The sequence below is a fragment of the Haliotis rubra genome, unplaced genomic scaffold (genome assembly GCF_003918875.1).
Source record: "Haliotis rubra isolate DU_JTF1 unplaced genomic scaffold, ASM391887v1 Scf276, whole genome shotgun sequence".
NCBI classification, from domain to species: domain Eukaryota; kingdom Metazoa; phylum Mollusca; class Gastropoda; order Lepetellida; family Haliotidae; genus Haliotis; species Haliotis rubra.
This window is the reverse complement of record NW_025766847.1, coordinates 845,415-862,873: the sequence shown is the minus strand read 5'-3', so window position 1 is coordinate 862,873 and position 17,459 is coordinate 845,415. Positions and strand designations below refer to the sequence as shown.

Sequence of the window (17,459 nt, the reverse complement as noted above, 5' to 3'; positions counted from 1 at the left end):
GATAAGTATAAAATATCAATTTTACTCAGAAAATTACATATTTTTCCTTATCCTGACTCATGCTCTTTTTTTGTAGAATCCACGGAGAGGTGGTGGGTAAACAGAATACTTTGGATTAATTAGTGATTTAAGTAAGTGATATTGTAATAACCCCTCTGAGGGAACTTCATAAGGCATTGAGACTTAGGATATTTCCTTATAATAAGCCATAGATATATACACTATAAGTGGGGTATTACCTTACTAATATACTGATATATCAATATATATATATAAACTGCTACTCTAACGTGGCTGTACACTGAATATAACTCAGTATGAGCTTAAGGTTGAATAACCTAAGCTAAATATGTACATAGCCCTAGAACTCCATGGAGTTATAAGCTAGTGAATATATGTATCATATATCTAATAATCTCGTAAGGGTGAATATTAACGCCCTCACGAGGGACTGTCAATTGCTGAGCGAGGACCAAAGGACCGAAATGATGAATGCCAGAGGCGTCCTCGGTGGTGATATCTCTGAGATAGTGATTAGCAAACACCATGTTAGATTTCCAAAAGCATCCTTCCATAATTGTATTCAATGAACAGTTACCATGAAGGGCGAGGTGGATGCCAATGCCCTGATTTCATGAGGATTTGATGCTGTTGGAGGGTCCAGTCCTGCTGCCTTATAGGCATTAAAATGACAGTTCTTATCCATATTGATATGGTGAGTGCGAGAGACTTCTGTCTGATTTGTAGGCTTATAACGGGATGAACAATCTTCTGGCGATCTTAAGCCTTGTTTTGGAAACGGCGTAAATAGATTATGAGAGCTCGTTACTGGGCATAGAGATAAGTCCAATGTATCTTGAGATCCAAGAATTGAGGATAAGCGAGGGATGTGAAATAACCTGTCTGGTTGACCTGGTAGTTGATTTTTTAGCGATGAAATCCCATCTTAATCCCAGGTGCGCTGTCTTTGATTTTCATCAAACTGTATCCTCTCATAATCTAGAGCATGAATTTCAGATATTCTGGCTGCCGTGGCTAGCGATAACAGGAAGACTGTTTTCTGTGAGAGAAATTCAAACGTTATGCGATTCCAATGGTTCGTAATCCTCACTTGTGAGGTGTCGTTAAAACTACATTCAGATCCCAAGCTGGGGCGTGGAATTTCCGCTTTTGGTCCTCCAATCGGAAAGCACGAGTAGTAAGGCCAGTAACTCTGGTGTTCTTGTTAATTTAACACCCGTTCTCATAGAAATCACCAGAACTAAGCTGCAAATATATGTTGACAATGTCGGAGCCTTTTAAATGTTTGTTTTGCGTGTAAGTAACACAAATAGTCTGCCACTTGAGGATCGTAGCATCTCTCAGCTAATAAAACCCTTGTTTGTTGCATAATTTTTGAAACTTTGCCACTTGTCATTACAAGTTCTGGCGTTGAGTATCGTAAGGCAAGCGTGACTGCTTTTGCCGCCCTGGTAGAATATCCTCTCTTGTTTAAACACATTTTAATACAGTCCATACGTGAAGTTTGAATACTTCTGGGTTTCTGTGCACCTGTTTGGTGTGAGGATGTATTAACAGGTTTTGCTGGCGCTTGGGTAGTTCTAGTGCCGGTTGACCGATATCTTGTATTAAAGGCGGAAACCACGTTCTGGCCGGACCAATAGAGCGACCAAAGTGAGTTGTAGGCTCTGCGCTTTGGTTGATTTTCTGTAATACTAGAGGTATTATTGCTGGGAGGCGAGCGGCGACGCATTGAGGCCTTCCCATGAAATGCTTAGAGCGTCTGTTGCCCATGCTTGTGGGTCTGGCACTGGTGACTTACGAATGTCGGTAGTTGATTGTTGAACCTTGTGGCGAATAGATCTACTAGCGGCTCCTATTTACTTGATTATCTGTGCAAATATCTCTGTATTGAGCATCCATTCTGTCGGCGACGGTAGATGTGGCTTCGAGAGAGTCGCCTGCTAGTATATTCCTGGCTCCGGGAATGTGGCATGCTTTGACATGTAGATTTAGATCTTGGATTAATTCGAACAGTTGAAAGGTTAAATTCAAAAGGTTCGGCGATCTCGTTGAGCCTTGTCTGTTCACATAAAACGCCACTGTCGAGTTGTCGGTATGTATCATCATCAGGTGCGCATTCTGTAGAATGTTGCTCCAATGTCTTATGGCGTTGATTACAGCTTTCATCTCTAATGCGTTTATGTGGAGTTTGCTTTCTAGCTGAGTCCATAACCCTGATGCCGTCCGGTTGGAGAGATGAGCTCCCAACCTTGGAGCGGCAGCGTCTACATATAGATGGGTCTTGAATTCCTGCTCTGCTAAACAAATCCCTTCGCAGACATTCGATTTCTTTGTCCACCATAATAGATGAGGTCTGAGATGTATCGGTAGACTGAATGGTTGTAGGTGGCCGAGATGTGTATTGGAGACTAAGACCTGTAGCGGACGTAACTGTAATCTGCCTATGACTGTCAAGTCTTGGGCTGATGTTAGAAGACCTAGTAAGCTCTGCCATTGTCGAGTGGTAGCGGTGACAGTAGAGCTGGTGGAATGATCTGTTGGATCTTGAGCCAACGGTCTTCTGGTAATGCGACTATCACGGTTGAGATTGGTGATAAATCAGTTCCTAGGAATTGCAGATCTTGCGATGGTACTAGGTCCGACTTGTGTAAGTTTACTAACCATCCCAGCTGTGTTGAGTAGCTTTATGATGTAGTTTAACTGTAGTTTGAGATGCTGTGGATCTTGATCTACTTGTATCCCGTCGTCGAGGAAGAACGCACTCGCGTAGCCCCTTGACGATGTAGATAGATAACAATCGGTTTCGTTATCCTCGCGTGAATAACCATGGGGCTGATGCTATTCGAATGGGGAGTACTTTCCACTGGTAATGTAACCCGTCCTAGCGTAAACCGAGGGTATTTCCTGGATTCGGGATGTATTGGGATGTGCAGATAAGCATCTTGTAGATCTATACTGCCCATGTAGTCCATGGGGCGAATCATCTGCGTAGCTGCGGTAGATGTAGCATAGTGAACCTGGGTGGTTTGTTTAAGTAAGTCTTGTTGAAGAAGCTCATGTTGTAAATGAGTCTGTATTTCTCCTTGGAGTTCTTCTTGGGTACTAGGAAAACTGGGGAGTAGAAACCTGGTTCGATGTTTCCTTGCTCTATTACTTCTATGGCCTGCTTGGTTAGGAGTAATGTAACCGCCTCTCTTAACTTTAGTAGTTGTTGTGCCTCTACCTCGAACTTGTGAGGGTTGACTGTTAGTGGAGGCTTGGCCTGTAGTGGGATACCCGGAATCCGGCGTTGAAGAATGTTGGAGACATAGGTGTCTTGAAGTATTCCCCAGTTTTCCCAGTGTAGTTGAAGACGCCCACCCACTTGTGACGGTTGTACTGGAACGGCTGGGGTGGAAGACTCCAGTCGTTCGAACCTGTCTTTCAGCGCTTATAGTTGGGAACCTCTGGGTGTCCTGCCTCGTCCTGACCCTCCTCTATAGTTGCCATAAGGGCGTGAAAAGAATCTCTTCCCCTGAACTGGCAATCTTCCTGTCTCTAGCTCTTTGTAGGCCCGTGAATTTAGATCTCCCTGAGTATCTTTGTGAAGTCTGTCGAATGACACTGGCTAGCGTGTCCATCGATTTAATCATCAGGACTTCTCTAGAATCCTTGGTGACTTCTTTGGAGACTGTGTCTATTTCACCGTCAAATATGGATGGGGAAGACCACGGGGCTGTATATAGTGGAGCTGTAAAGTTCTCACCCCAGTTGCAGGAAGCTAGGAGGCCTTGACGACGACGAGCTAAGGTCAGTGCTGCTGAGACAGACGTCAGATGATCTGTTAAAAACTGCTGGTCCTTCTTTTGCATCAGTAGGGCCGAGTAAATCATTCTGTCATCTTCAGAGGTCGTGTTCCGAAATCTGGAGATAAGTGTCTCATTTATTGTTCTAGATCTATTTAGACCGAAGAACATACGCCTCGTCATGGTTTCTATCTGAACCAATTTCCGATCATCAATCTTGTAGTACTTGTTCTTGGCATCGGAGATCAGCTTATAGTTCTCATCGATGTCTTGGCTTTGAAGAAGGGTTCCATATTATGCGTGGAGAACTTCTTGGCTGAAATTTGGCAGATGTGGCGTCTGAACCTTTGTGGCTTTGTTAAATGCTGTATCTAGGTTCTGAGGTACCGCCGCAATCGGGTCGATTGGGGTAGTGTAATAGCATCTGCGCCATCTTCTTTCATCAGATAAGTCTGCCTTTATTGCCACTTTGGAAGGTGATGAGATCTAGATTATTGACCATCCAATATCTTATCTCTGCATCTGAGAAAATAATTCCTCCATCATCTTCCATTCCATCATCATAGATAAGAGGTTGTTGCTCTTCTGATGTAGGGCTGTGTGGCTCTATCTCTATATCGCTTGGACGCTTGTGGAGATCTAGTTGTAGGCTTATGTGCAGACCTGTGAGGTGATCGACGTGGTGATCGGCGCAGGTGATCGCCTTGGTGATCTATATCGATAGGTTGATCCTTCTTGGCGATCTATGAGGGGACTGATAGCTTCGCTAAGCTCTTGTGTAGTCCCTTGCTGATCTTTTAGATGAAGACGATCTGGGTTCAGGTGTCCTTCAACGCGCTTCAAGCTTCAGAGAGCGCCCGGGTCCTGGGGAACGATGATATGACCTTCGCCGGCTTGCGGTGGTCTGGTGATCAGATTCCATATCTGAGTATGACGCCAAGAAGGTGATGATTCTTCCCGCCATCGCCAAGGCCTTCGCGAAGGCTGTACATCTGGGTCCTTCGTCGAGGTGGTCTGTGACTTCCTTCGCGAAGGCTGCATTGTCGTGGCTGCTACGCTGACAGATGGTGCCCCTGGGGTGCTGTTCACGCTGGAGCCTTCGCCGGCTCGGACCCTGGGATGGCTGCTTCTCCAGTCTATAGTGGCCTTCCATCATAATCATGATCTGTTTCATAAGATCGCTTTGGGATGATCTGCGACGTAGTAGATGGTGCCCTTTCTGCTGTGTTAGCTGTGGGGCCCTCAGCGATCTCGCCTGACATCAGTGTAGAGGCATCAGGCTGCTTGTTGATCTCTGCTGACGCCACTGTCGCTGTCACTGGTCGCTTCTTGTATGTATGTCGGGTATGATGATCGGCTGGTCATCGAGGCCCAATTCTGCTGCTGGAACGATCTCGCCTGAGAAAGTTCTCGATGACTTCGTAGATTTCCCTTTGGAGGAAGACGCTGCCCTGGGGCACGGGTCTGCGCTGAGAAGACGCTTGAGGCCCTCTTTGGACTTTGTCTCATGCATGACTGGATGTCTGGAGAGGCCGGTCGCTTCTTAGAGGTGACGGACTGCATCCCACGCCCCTCTTCCGATGGGGTCTCAAGCAGAACACCAGACGGGAGGGGATCACTCGACAGCAGTTGACTGGATGGGCAATCCGACGATCGGCCATGTCTACACCTAGTTTATGCGACCTATCTGCAACACGCCTCAAGACGCAAAGATGGTATTTATCAAAGGCAGAATTGGTTAAATTTATGCAGTAACTGCAACGCGGAGTCAAACGCACAAGGCGAGTACAACTAGGGCATACCACATGATCCGCATGGCGAAAAACGTAATCTACAAATAGTACAGTTTTTCATCAATGTAAAACTAGCTGAACAATCACTTAACTCCACGTGAATAAACAGTAGAAATAATGATTAATTATTAATGCAAATAACTGAAGGATACTAGCTATACCTTTATAGTAAACTATAAAAGGTAACTAACTAAGAAAAACCAAAGGATATAGTGTGTAAGGAGACACAGGCGCTTCTCACATCCTGCTCACTGGGCTAAGAAGGAGAGTGAAGCATGAGGCCAGAGGGTGGCGACACCTGTTCCCGCTTACGGCAGGGGAGGTAACTCGTGGGTGAGTACCAATTAGTGATTTTACATTGAAGGGAGCTTCAATTAAGGAGATACAAGTGTTCCACTATGTTGCAAATGTAATTTTTCAAGTAAAATTGATAGGATTTTATAATTTATCTGACTCAAATGATCTTTTGCTTATCTCCCTTTCCGTTTCGAATGGAAGTGGAACACTTGAATCCCTTGAAGTTCCCGACGCGGACGTAAAAATACACTCACCCACGAGTTACCTCCCTTTTGCCCTTTTCCCGCGCAAACAGTCATGTGACCAGCCTTACTTGTCACTCTCTCCTGATTTTCTGCCCATGCACTTGGATCTGCTGTGAAATCAAAAATGTCTTCAGTGGGGAGGTTGGGAGGGCTTCTCGTCAGGATAAGTATAAAAATATCAATTTTACTTGAAAAATTACATATTTTTTCTTATCCTGACTTATGATCTTTTGCTTATAGAATCCGACGGATTGGTGGTGGGTTAAGCCACTTCGTGGATTCATCAGCTGTCCTTAGATACGTCCTGTATCCCCCCCATGGGAACTGGGAAACGGCATTTCCGTGATCCTCTTCTTCCAACTTCCGTTATAACTCGGGGGAACCACTTTCTTGTCTTACCTCAATCTCAGACAAGTTGAATCATGTTGATTCATGTGGCTACAGATAAACTAGTATCTTCTTATTACTAGATATCTTATAACAACCCATAGATTATGATAAGATCTTTATCATAAATGAGTTGCGATCCCTTCACGTACAGGTAAGATCTTTACCCGTACAGGGTCTTTAATCACTCATGCTAGCCTGTCCTAGACTGTGCGAATGGACTTTCAAACTAATACTTTTTCCTTAGTAAAAGTTATCAACAAGTCAACGTGATAAAGGGTGAGATTTTCCAACTCAGTGCCTTTGAGGAACCGTAAGTTGCTGTGCTACATCGAGAGGCCCAAATTGGTGAATGCCTGAGACGTCTTCAGTGGCTATGTCTCGGAGGTAGCTCTGAACTTCTTTTGCTGGTCCTCCAGTTTAAAAGATCTCAGCAGAGCAAGTAATTCTGGTACTTTTGTCAACTTGATGCCTGTTTTCATGGTAATCACTGTACTGATGGTGGCGAGGTATGTAGATAATGTCGAACCTTTCAGATGTCTGGTCTGTCTAAGATGACACAGGTATTCCGCCACTTGAGGATGAGTAGCTTTCATCGCAGTGAAGCCTTTCTGCCTTGCATAAGTCTCAAACTTCAGCCACTTGTCATCATACAGGTTATGAGTAGATCTGCGTAACGCTAGTATTACTGCCTTGGCTGCCCTGGCGGAGTATCCTCTTTTCTTCAAACATGTCTTGATACGGTCCACACGTGTAGCTGGAACGCTGTCGGGTTCCCGTGGACTTGCTTGGTGTGCAGATGTATGAGTAGGTTCGGCCAATCTGGTAACTTGATTGTTGGACTTCCGAGATGTTCTATTAGGTCTAGGAACCATACTCTCGCTGGCCAGTATGGCGCGACCATAGTCAGTTGTAGCACCTGTGTCTGTTTGATCTTCAACAGTACTTTCGGTAGTAATATCGGGGGTGGAAACGCATAAGCATTTAGTCCTTCCCAAGATATGCTCAGTGCATCTGTTGCCCAGGCTTGAGGATCTGGAACTGGTGAGACAAACGTCTGTAGTTGTTTGTTGAACCTCGGGGCAAACAGGTCTATGCAAGGGGATCCTATTTCCATTATGATAATCCGGAGCGCTTCTGGTGAGACAAACGCTTCTGGATGGAGCATCCATTCCGCAGGTAACGGGTGTAGTGGTCGGGATAGAGCGTCTGCAAGTACGTTCTTGGCTCCGGGTATGTGACACGCCTTTATCCAGATGTTTGCTTCCTCCGTGATGTGAAACAAATGGAATGTGAGCTGTAGCAGGCTTGGAGACCTTGTGGATCCTTGCCGATTTATGGAGAATGCCACTGTAGAGTTGTCCGTGTGGACCATCAGCATTTTGTTGTTCAGTGAGCTCAACCATAGTTGCAAGGCGTTGATCACGGCTTTCATCTCTAGCAGATTGATGTGAAGATGCTGCTCTATTTTGCACTACGTTCCTGATGCAACTTGATTGTTGAGATGCGCACCCCAGCCTTGTATCGAAGCGTTTACGTACCAAAGTAGATACCTCTTGAGGTTGTCTGGCAGCAAGATTGGGTTGATGTTGTCTAGATGTTTTGTCAGGAACCATTGCAGCGGTCTTAGTTGTAACCTTCCTGTGCGAGTCAAGTCCTGCGCCGAGGTTAGTAGACCGAGTAGAACTTCGGAGCCGAAGATATTCCAAACGGTAGGACGTTCCATTGGAAGTGCTGCCCTCTGATACTTTCGTAGATAATTTCTTGATTCTGGATGTATGGGGATGTGTAGATACGCATCCTGTAGGTCTATGCTGGCCATGTAATTTGCTGGACGGATGAGTAGTCTGAGTTGAGGTAGGTGGATCATTCTGAACCTCTCTACAACTCTTCTATCCTCCTCTAAGATGACAGAGTCGTCCGACTGTGGAGACCTTTGCAAAGGTGTACGTTCGCCATTGTAGTCTTGAGACATAGTTCTATGAGGAGTAGGTTTGCGCAGGTCCGTAGGTTCGCGCAGGTCCGTAGGTTTGCGCATGGTGTCGGTAGATGAGAGGCTTCGCCGAGCCTTCGCTTCTTTCTCGAACCTACGTTCCAACATGGCCATCATCTGGTTGGTGAATTGTCTCATAAATTCGCCCCGGGTTGAAGTTCTGCGTTGGTTGAAGCTGCTGCGGTGTAGATGAAGCGTTCGTGAACGCTGATGAGTTCTTCGCCTCAACTTCACTCCGTTGAGAAGTTGATGGTAGTTCGTCAAACAGCTGGCCTGCTGTGACCGTTGCAGGGGACGATACTAGTAGTTGCAGAAGTCGATTGAGTCGCTGATCTCGTAGGTACTTCGGGTAGAAGTAATGGGGGATGATCAAAAATGTCTACTTCATGCGAAGGTAATATCTCTTCGTTGAAGGATTTCTGCTCCGTTAACTTACTAGCACGCGCAGATTTACCCTCTGATCTGGTAACAGATGCTTTCTTCTGCGATGTAGAAGAAGATGACGTCTTTTTCTTAGCCTGAGTCTGAGTCAACTGCGTTGTAGCCGATCTCTTCTTGGTCCCTGTACCAGCAGACTGCCCCTGCAACGTACTGAACATAACACCAGTATTATGAACTTCAGCAGTAGCAAGCAACATATGGTTTGTAGGCTGATCTCCTGTTTTATCAGCCGTGACTTGAGATGACTTCCTCACCCGATCCATGGCACATATAGATATAAGAGAAATATTGATTAAATTGAAGATTTGATAAATCAACACAATAAGTACAGCGGAAGCTGGAAGAACATGGTTTTGTGCACGAAGGGCACTGGGGGTGAGGATCAGCCACAGATAACCTGTGTCTGCAAACACTGCAAGATTTCATGATATGTAAACAAAGTTACATTACGATGAATTTATGACATAAATACAAATAATTTTTACAATTTGTTTAGAAATAATACATAGTAGTTATTGCCAAATCCATATACAGCATAATTTTGAAGAATAGGACCTAAATAAAAAGCTGTATAAGGGACTCCAGTGCTTGCCCAACCATCTGCTTGGGTGAAAAGGGGAGAGAGTGACAAGTAAGGCTGGTCACATGACTGTTTGCGCGGGAAAAGGGCAAAAGGGAGGTAACTCGTGGGTGAGTGTATTTTTACATCGGCTTCGGGAACTTCAAGGGATTCAAGTGTTCCACTACCATTCGAAACGGAAAGGGAGAAGCAAAAGATCATGAGTCAGGATAAGAAAAAATCTATGCATATTGACAACAAACAGCTATACATATATATACTCGATGAATTCTTGTTACTTTAAGAATGTTAAGTTCCTAAAATGATTATATCATGATAAATGTGTGTTTCATCAGTTGTGAAATTTCTACACACCATTTTACTAACAATTAGACATATACCGACTGTTTTCTCAACAATCTAGTGCCAAAGTCAAGTCCGAATCTAAACTGGGGAGCAAATTTTGTTTCCTTCTGGGAAAGATAACTTTCTCTTCAAGCAAAATGAAAATAATTGCTTGTTGCAGGAGATGTGATCAAACTTGTATCATAAAAAGTTCACACTGAACATGTAGATAATATAAGTGGTGTATGTACAGTTGATTTTAAAGTTAAGTTACAAAACAAAACTCAAATATATTTCAGCATTACTGGTAAGAGGCTATAATATATTTAAATGTATCAGACTGGTTATGTCAGGAGCTTACACAAGTTTGTAGTCTTCTGCTGGAATGAAGCCTTGCTTCTTGCATACGTCTTCAAGTACCTTGTGTTAGAAAAAATCATATTAATATGACATCAAAAGATATTGCACAATTTGTCACACACATTTTCACTATTATTTTTTTTAGCATGACATGACAAAATATTGCAATTTTGAAATATTAGGTTAACATCATGATTTAGAGCAAATACTTTGTGCTTGTGACCATAAGTCTTGAGTTACGTTTGACTGTTCCTGAACTTTAAAGATAAAAATATTAATTTACGTGAATTTGTTCTAAAAATAATTTACGCATCCTATCTTTGTTCCGCCACTGAAATAACGGAAACTTGTCAGTAGTTGCACATATAAATTCTGACAGAGTTTGTTGATAATGTCGTTTTGACAACAATGGTGTATGTTTCCGGAAATGTTGGCACTACGGTCCTAAACTCACTTGTAAAAGTTTAGAATTAGGTGTTATTTTAACATTTTGACGTCGCCCATTCGGGCAAAGCACTTGCACCGTCGCCATTACTTTTCTTAGAGTTATCTGCTCTTCTCCTAGTTTGTTACACGTTTGTGGATTGGCCAATCGATTTATCGGACCCAATGGGATGTCTTGATTTATAAAGCTTTAAACAAATCGTAAACACGACAGAAGCGGTACTGTTCGAGTTTGTGAACACACATTTCTGCATGTTTTTTGTTTGAAAAGTACTATTTTCGTGAATCATCGAACGAAAACGGATTGGACTTCCATCTTTGGAAGAGGGTAATTAGGCGGATATGCATATGGAATAACTCTGTCGAAGGATTAAGTAAATATCATTTTTATTTAGTCCACGACATGTGTCAACTTGCACCCAAACCAAAATTTTCAGTGTATCCAACGTCGTTCGTTGACGCTCTCGTACTAGCCTTGTGGTTTCCAATTGATTGGTTTGCTTTGATTTAAGTATTCTCATGGTAATACTGTCTTGTTGATTTTGTTTTCACCAATTTGTCAAAAGTCTTGAAAATCACTCTCTCGCTCTACTTTATTTTGATATCGACATGGGAATTGATTTTAGATTTTCTTTTCCAACATCAACAACTTTCCATTGACCCATGAGCTGCCTCAAGTGCTTACATGTATAAGATGTAGGTTCTGTTCAGGATTCATGGCATCGCAGTCTCTTGATTTTGCTCATCACTGTTGCTGACATTAGAATTAATTCTGTATTTTGACCCTTTGATCATACATTAATTTATTCATCTCTATTTCAGTGAACCGAAGCTATGGACAGCTTTCGAGGTTCTACCAGTGAACTGACGGAAGCAGGTACTGGTAAGTATTTTATCAATATTTGTAAAATCCAGCTATCTAATTGGTCAGTTGCTTGTGATGTTTGATTGAACCAGGTAATAATTGACAGTGAGACCTGTTCTCATCACTTGACAACATTATATAATAATCTAATAACTATTGGTCAAAGGTCATGGTATATAAACAATGCATTGCTGTCATATAAAAATGAATGCAAGTCAATCAACTGGCTGTACCCTTATCATGAACTTGTAATGGTTCATATGATGTTATCTCACCATGATAAACTGAGTGAATGCCACCTTGTGATGCACAGGTCGGCTGCATGAATTGCTGATTGTTGCGTAATGGACAAACTTTCACATTTGAATTACCATACAGAACCAAGTAGAACTAATATAGTTTTACAGATATATTTCACCAAAAATAAGATGATGATAAATTTGTTACATTGTAGGACATTTACGTGATGAACATATTGAAGGATTTCTGTATATCACTCAAGTTCCCAGCCAATAGTGTACAAGGCTTTTCTGCTCGTAAACTGATGACACATGTAACTCAGATCTATGTAACATATTACATGCTTCATCGTGATCATATTCACATATGTCATGTGGCTTTTATGATGTATGTTGTCGTGATTATTGACTGCAAAGCATCACATGCATAGAGAAAGTTTTCCAAGGCCGACTTTAAGTTTATCAAATGAGAATGTAATATTGAATGATACCATTTTTCTCTTTTGTTTCACGTACTCACTAACTCTGTCATGTTTCATACATGTCAGTAACAACTATGAGTTGACTCACTTTGTTACCCTGATAATTTTCATATTTGTGAATATATGGCATATATTACAGTCAAGCAATGCTGAAATTATCACTATCAGCCAGTTATCGCAAATCAGGCTTTTTCCTCTATTATCTAAATTTTTGTTTTAACACATTAGCAAGTTATCAAATTAATGGTCAAACACACATTTACGTCATCCTTGTGTTAACTGATCTGTAATGCATATACACACTGTTACATGTTGACTACCAACTTGGAGCAAGTGAACTCAGAAATCTATGCACTAAAGAATTCATTGTGAAACCAATTATACAATTAACAATTGTATTATAAAATGAAGTATGTTTACACAGGGTTTTACATGACGCGTGATTCCTGCGTATTTGATGCAACAATTTTGTAAAAGACTCTAAAAATATTATCATACAAGTCAAGCTTGACGCAAGTTTTATGAGTTACCCTGACAATTCAGTTCAGAGTCAATACAATCGATCTGATAAGCAAACAATGATAGTTTTCGTGAGGTCTTCATTAATTTAGATATTTCTTTCAATTCATGTTAATAACTGTATGTTAAAGTGAATAAATCACAAACCTGATAATTTGCTCACTATACTCGAGTTTGTTATGACTGAACTGAACTGTGAAAAATATACTGTTTATTAACTAACATAAATGAGAATACAACACAAAACAATAAAATCTTTGCCTTTTGATATACACACATAAATATTATGCTAAATTTTAATGACTCCCAAATATTGAGAATGACTCCCAAAGTCTGTGTAAAACCCTGTTTACAAATCAATGTAAATTACTGCAAGGTGGTTACAATGGCAGGACGCAGTAGAGTAACAATTTAAATGGCAGCATAAAATTATGCTGTTAATAGCAGTCTAGTGAGTGTTGATAATGTTACCTAGAAGTGACAATGGTTAGGCTTTAAAAAAATGCCTGAGCTGAGTTTTTTAAATAAAAATATGCTCTTCACAACACTACTGGTCTTGATGTAAAGAGAGATAGAGGGGCATGTGCCTGACCTCTTACATTGTGTGAATACCTTCCAGAGGGTTCCAGCCCGTGAAGATCCGGGTTAGAATTGATCTTCAGTAACCCATGCTTGTCGTAAGAGGCGACTAACGGGATCGGGTGGTCAGTCTCGCTGACTTGGTTGACACATGTTATCATATCCCAATTGCGTAGATCAATGCTCATGATGTTGGTCACTGGATTGTCTGGTCCAGACTTGATTTTTTACAGACCACCACCATATAGCTGTAATATTGCTGAGTGTGGTGTAAAACTAAACTCACTCACTCCAGAGGGTTCCATGCTGTGCTGGATTAGTCTACAGATGTTTTGAGAAGATTCCAGGTTACAGCACATTCCAAAAGCAGTAACTTCAACACCACTGTTTAGATTAGATAGTAATACTTTCTTGACAACTAATTGTTTTCAAACACAATTATATCATTGTTGAACATTAACTTTCTCTGCCTTATAACAATATATATGGTGTAAGAAGCAACTTGTTGTTGTATGCTTGACTGAAGGTACACATATAAATTATCTGACTTTGTTCATTATGTATGTTTCTGGTTGGAAAGCTGATCACCTGACAGAATGTTTCCTTTTTCAGTGTCTCTTGCCAACAGGCTGCTGAGGCAGTGCAACAGTTCAAGAGTAGTTAGGTGTGTGGAAGACATTACTTCAACAGTCGTGGTTGATCTGTTCACAGGCTTCCTTGCAGAAACACCCCAAGGTAATTTTACTGTCTGGTCCCAACTTTATAAACCAAATCTATTCATGATATGATGGTTTCCGTGACAGGAGTGAAATTCTATAGGTGAAAGAAAAAAAAAATCAGTTGAAAAACAAGTGTACTTGAGTCATGTACTAAGTGAGTACTAACATCTGTTTCTTATTCACTTTAAATTTGCTGATACAGAGTTAAGCAATATTTACTCAATAACTCTGTTTATTATAGAAGTTATTTACTTTTGTCCTGAAAGGACTGCCTGACTGAGTTTGGTTTTACGCCGCTTTTAGCAATATTCCAGCAATATCACGGTGGGGGACACCAGAAATGGGCTTCACACATTGTACCCATGTGGGTATTCGAACCCGGGTCTTCGGCGTGACGGGCCAACACTTTAACCACTAGGCTACCCCGCCCCATCCTGAAAGGAATGTATGGAAGAGTGATTGAAAATTCTTGAAATTACACTAGATGCTAAGTAACACTAATGACAGTGTGATACAGTATGATTCTTTTAACAGCGTTAGTCAGATTTTTAGATGGTAGATATTTGTGATAAATGAGATTTACCATTCTTTTTATCCCCCCGGCATGTAATGCGGGGGGATATAGTCGTCGCCTCATCCGTCTGTCTGTCCGTCCGTTCATCCGTCCATAATCATTTTGTTCCACAGCATAACTCCAAGACCATTCGATATTTTTCACCTAAAATTGTAGATATATCAAACAGAACCTAAGGTGGAGCCTTTTGCTATTTACAGTTTTTTTGCATTTTTGTTTTCTCAGTTTCCATGGAAACGTTTTGGACTTAGTCTTAAAGGGAGGGGCAGATCTTGAAGGGTGCCTTTCGTTTCGGCAGCATAACTTAGTCGGAAACCGTTCAGTATTTTTCTGCAAAACTTGGTAGATATATCAAACAGAACCTAAAGTGGTGCCTTTTGCTATTTACAGATTTTTGTGATTTATTATTTTCTTGGTTTCCATGGAAACGATTTGCACTTAGTGTAAGATCAAGCTGGACTTCAAGTAACTGTCAGATGATTTGTTCTTTCAAAGATGTGGGGGCCGGGGGGATATGTCATCTTCTTATGACTCTTGTTTAGAAAAGATCTTCCTTGGGGTACATATATGCATTTTCTGCCACTGAAAATGTCCTGTGACAGTTGCAACAACGTTTTAATAAAAATATTGTACAAAATAAAAAGTCTTCTTTATTTGTTATATGGCCCCCACCACGTGGGATTACCTCCCTTACCACACATGCGCGGCCAGCCAGGTACAACCCTATTCCCAAATCATCTTTCCTTCTGCTATCCTTCGCACCTGCACTCCCACGGCGAGCTCCTCTTCTGGGGCGCTGCCTAGGCCCCACTCTTCCGGTTGGTTGTGACCATTAGGCAAGAGCAGGAAGAGGAGCCATAGTGCCAAGGGTAGAGGCAAAGGGCAGAGTGGTGCTGGTTGCCCGACCTCCTGCTTGGGCTGCTGGTTGCCCCGGTAGGTTTGTCTCTGCCTCATGTGTGGCACGAGGAGACCCATGCACTTATACCAGACGCCCCTGTGGGTGGTCGTTTCTGTTTCTTACAGAATGGGACGGGTGACGTCCAATCCTGGGGTGCTTTCCACCATACGGTTCGGCGTAGATTCTCATGGATGAAGTTCCGGCTCTGCTGGAAAGTCTGCCATAGAGCGTGTACCCATGGACAAAAACACCTGGGCATGTACTCCACATACTTCTCGTACCCAAGAAGGACAGTGGCTTCCACCCCATTCTCAACCTCAAGGGGTTAAATCGCACGATAGAGGTTCCATCCTTCAAGATGCAGACACTTCGCTCAGTGATCTCCTCAGTTCAGCCCATCAATTTTCTCACGTCAATCAACCTAAAGGATTCGTATCTTCATGTACCGATACACCCCTCATTCAAGAGTTACCTCTGGTTCTCTTACAACAGGGTTTGTTATCAGTTTCGGGTGTTCCCCTTCGGCATATATCCACTGCTCCAAGGGTGTTCACCAAACTTATGGTGGTGCCAAAGCAAATAGCTCGGAGCAAGGAAGGTGTTGTCACCCTTACCTGGAAGACTGGTTGCTGCGAGCACTGACTCAACCAGCGAGTCTAGATTCTACGCATGTGGTGCTAGATATTCTAGTACGGCTGGGATGGATTGTGAACCTTAAGAAATACGACCTGGTACCCTCCCAGGATCTGGTTTTCTTAGGGTCCTGATTCACCACTCACGAGAGTATGGTATCCCTATCGCCTGACTGTGTCATGCGTGTACGGGAGATGGTGTCTTCATTCCCCTCATGTCCCCAGGCCCCAGCATGAACGTGGCTCCATTTGCTGAGTCTTATGGCGACAACCGTCGATGTGGTGTGGGGGGCACAGTTGAGGATGCGCCCTATACAGCAAGCTTTGGAGAGCATGTGGGCTCCCTCAGAGGATCTCAAGAAGTCTCTCGTAGTTCACGAGTGGTTGTCTCCTCACCTTCAGTGGTGGACAGATGCCGGGAATCTCTCCAGGAGGATGCCATTGGTACTCCTGGCACTGGCTCTCTCTGTTCAAACAAATACATCCATCACCCGCTGGGTGTGTGTTGTGGGCAGTCTGTCAGCTTCCGGACGCTGGTGTGAGTCCAAAGCACTACTTCACATCAATGTGTTAGAATTGAGAGCAGTCAGGTTGGTATTTGAGAGCTTCAAGGAGCATGTGTAGGGCCAGGTGGTGTGTCTGCAGTTAGACAACTGCACAGCTATGAAATACGTCCTGAAGCAAGTCGGCACAGTGTCTCAAGCAATCCTTCAGGAGACGTGGGAGTTCCTACTCTGGTGCGACAGGTACGACTGTCAGTTGATCCCGGTATATCTCCCTGGGTTTGAAAACATGCCCGCACGAGTGGATGCTTGATCAGAGAATATTCAGGGTTATTTCCCAGTTGTATGGGTCGTTCAAGGTGGATCTGTTCGTGTCTGGCAGGACAATTCAGATATCAGTGTTATTCTCTCATATACCGGACCAGAGGCTTCGGACGCCTGCCTGCTGGATTGGACGGACAGGGTATCCCAGCTGTCCACCCAGCCAGCTCATCTACTTGTGCTACAGGCACCTCTTTGGCCGTCGCAGAGCTGGTTTCTGGTGATTCTCAGGTTTCTGGCTCAGCCTCCTGTTCTATTACCTATACAGCCGGACGTTCTCACTCAGAATGGCTCGCCACACCTGAATCCACAGATTCTGGCCTCTGTCAGGCCTAACCTCCAGGCACACGGAATTCCTCCTGCAGTTGCAGACACAATTCTGGCTTCGGGGGCAGGATTTGACAAATATTCAATATGAGGATAGGTGGACCGTGTATGCACGCTGGTGTGCTGAT

The 17,459-nt window shown here is 43.0% G+C and overlaps 2 protein-coding genes across 2 annotated transcripts in view; one reads left to right on the top strand and one right to left on the bottom strand.

The window, feature by feature from the left end:
• Positions 1–10,769, bottom strand: part of LOC124280921 (tether containing UBX domain for GLUT4-like) — a 31,207-nt gene extending 20,438 nt beyond the window's left edge. The window contains exons 1-2 of the mRNA XM_046716914.1: positions 10,684–10,769; positions 10,231–10,289 (exon numbers count right to left, since the gene is read on the bottom strand). Coding sequence (XP_046572870.1) covers positions 10,231–10,289; positions 10,684–10,761 — 137 coding nt within the window. The 5' untranslated portion in view covers positions 10,762–10,769. The remainder of the gene's footprint in view (positions 1–10,230; positions 10,290–10,683) is intronic.
• Positions 10,770–10,876: 107 nt separating this feature from the next.
• Positions 10,877–17,459, top strand: part of LOC124280940 (centrosomal protein of 95 kDa-like) — a 30,407-nt gene continuing 23,824 nt past the window's right edge. The window contains 3 exon segments of the mRNA XM_046716946.1: positions 10,877–11,047; positions 11,496–11,556; positions 13,970–14,092. Coding sequence (XP_046572902.1) covers positions 11,508–11,556; positions 13,970–14,092 — 172 coding nt within the window. The 5' untranslated portion in view covers positions 10,877–11,047; positions 11,496–11,507.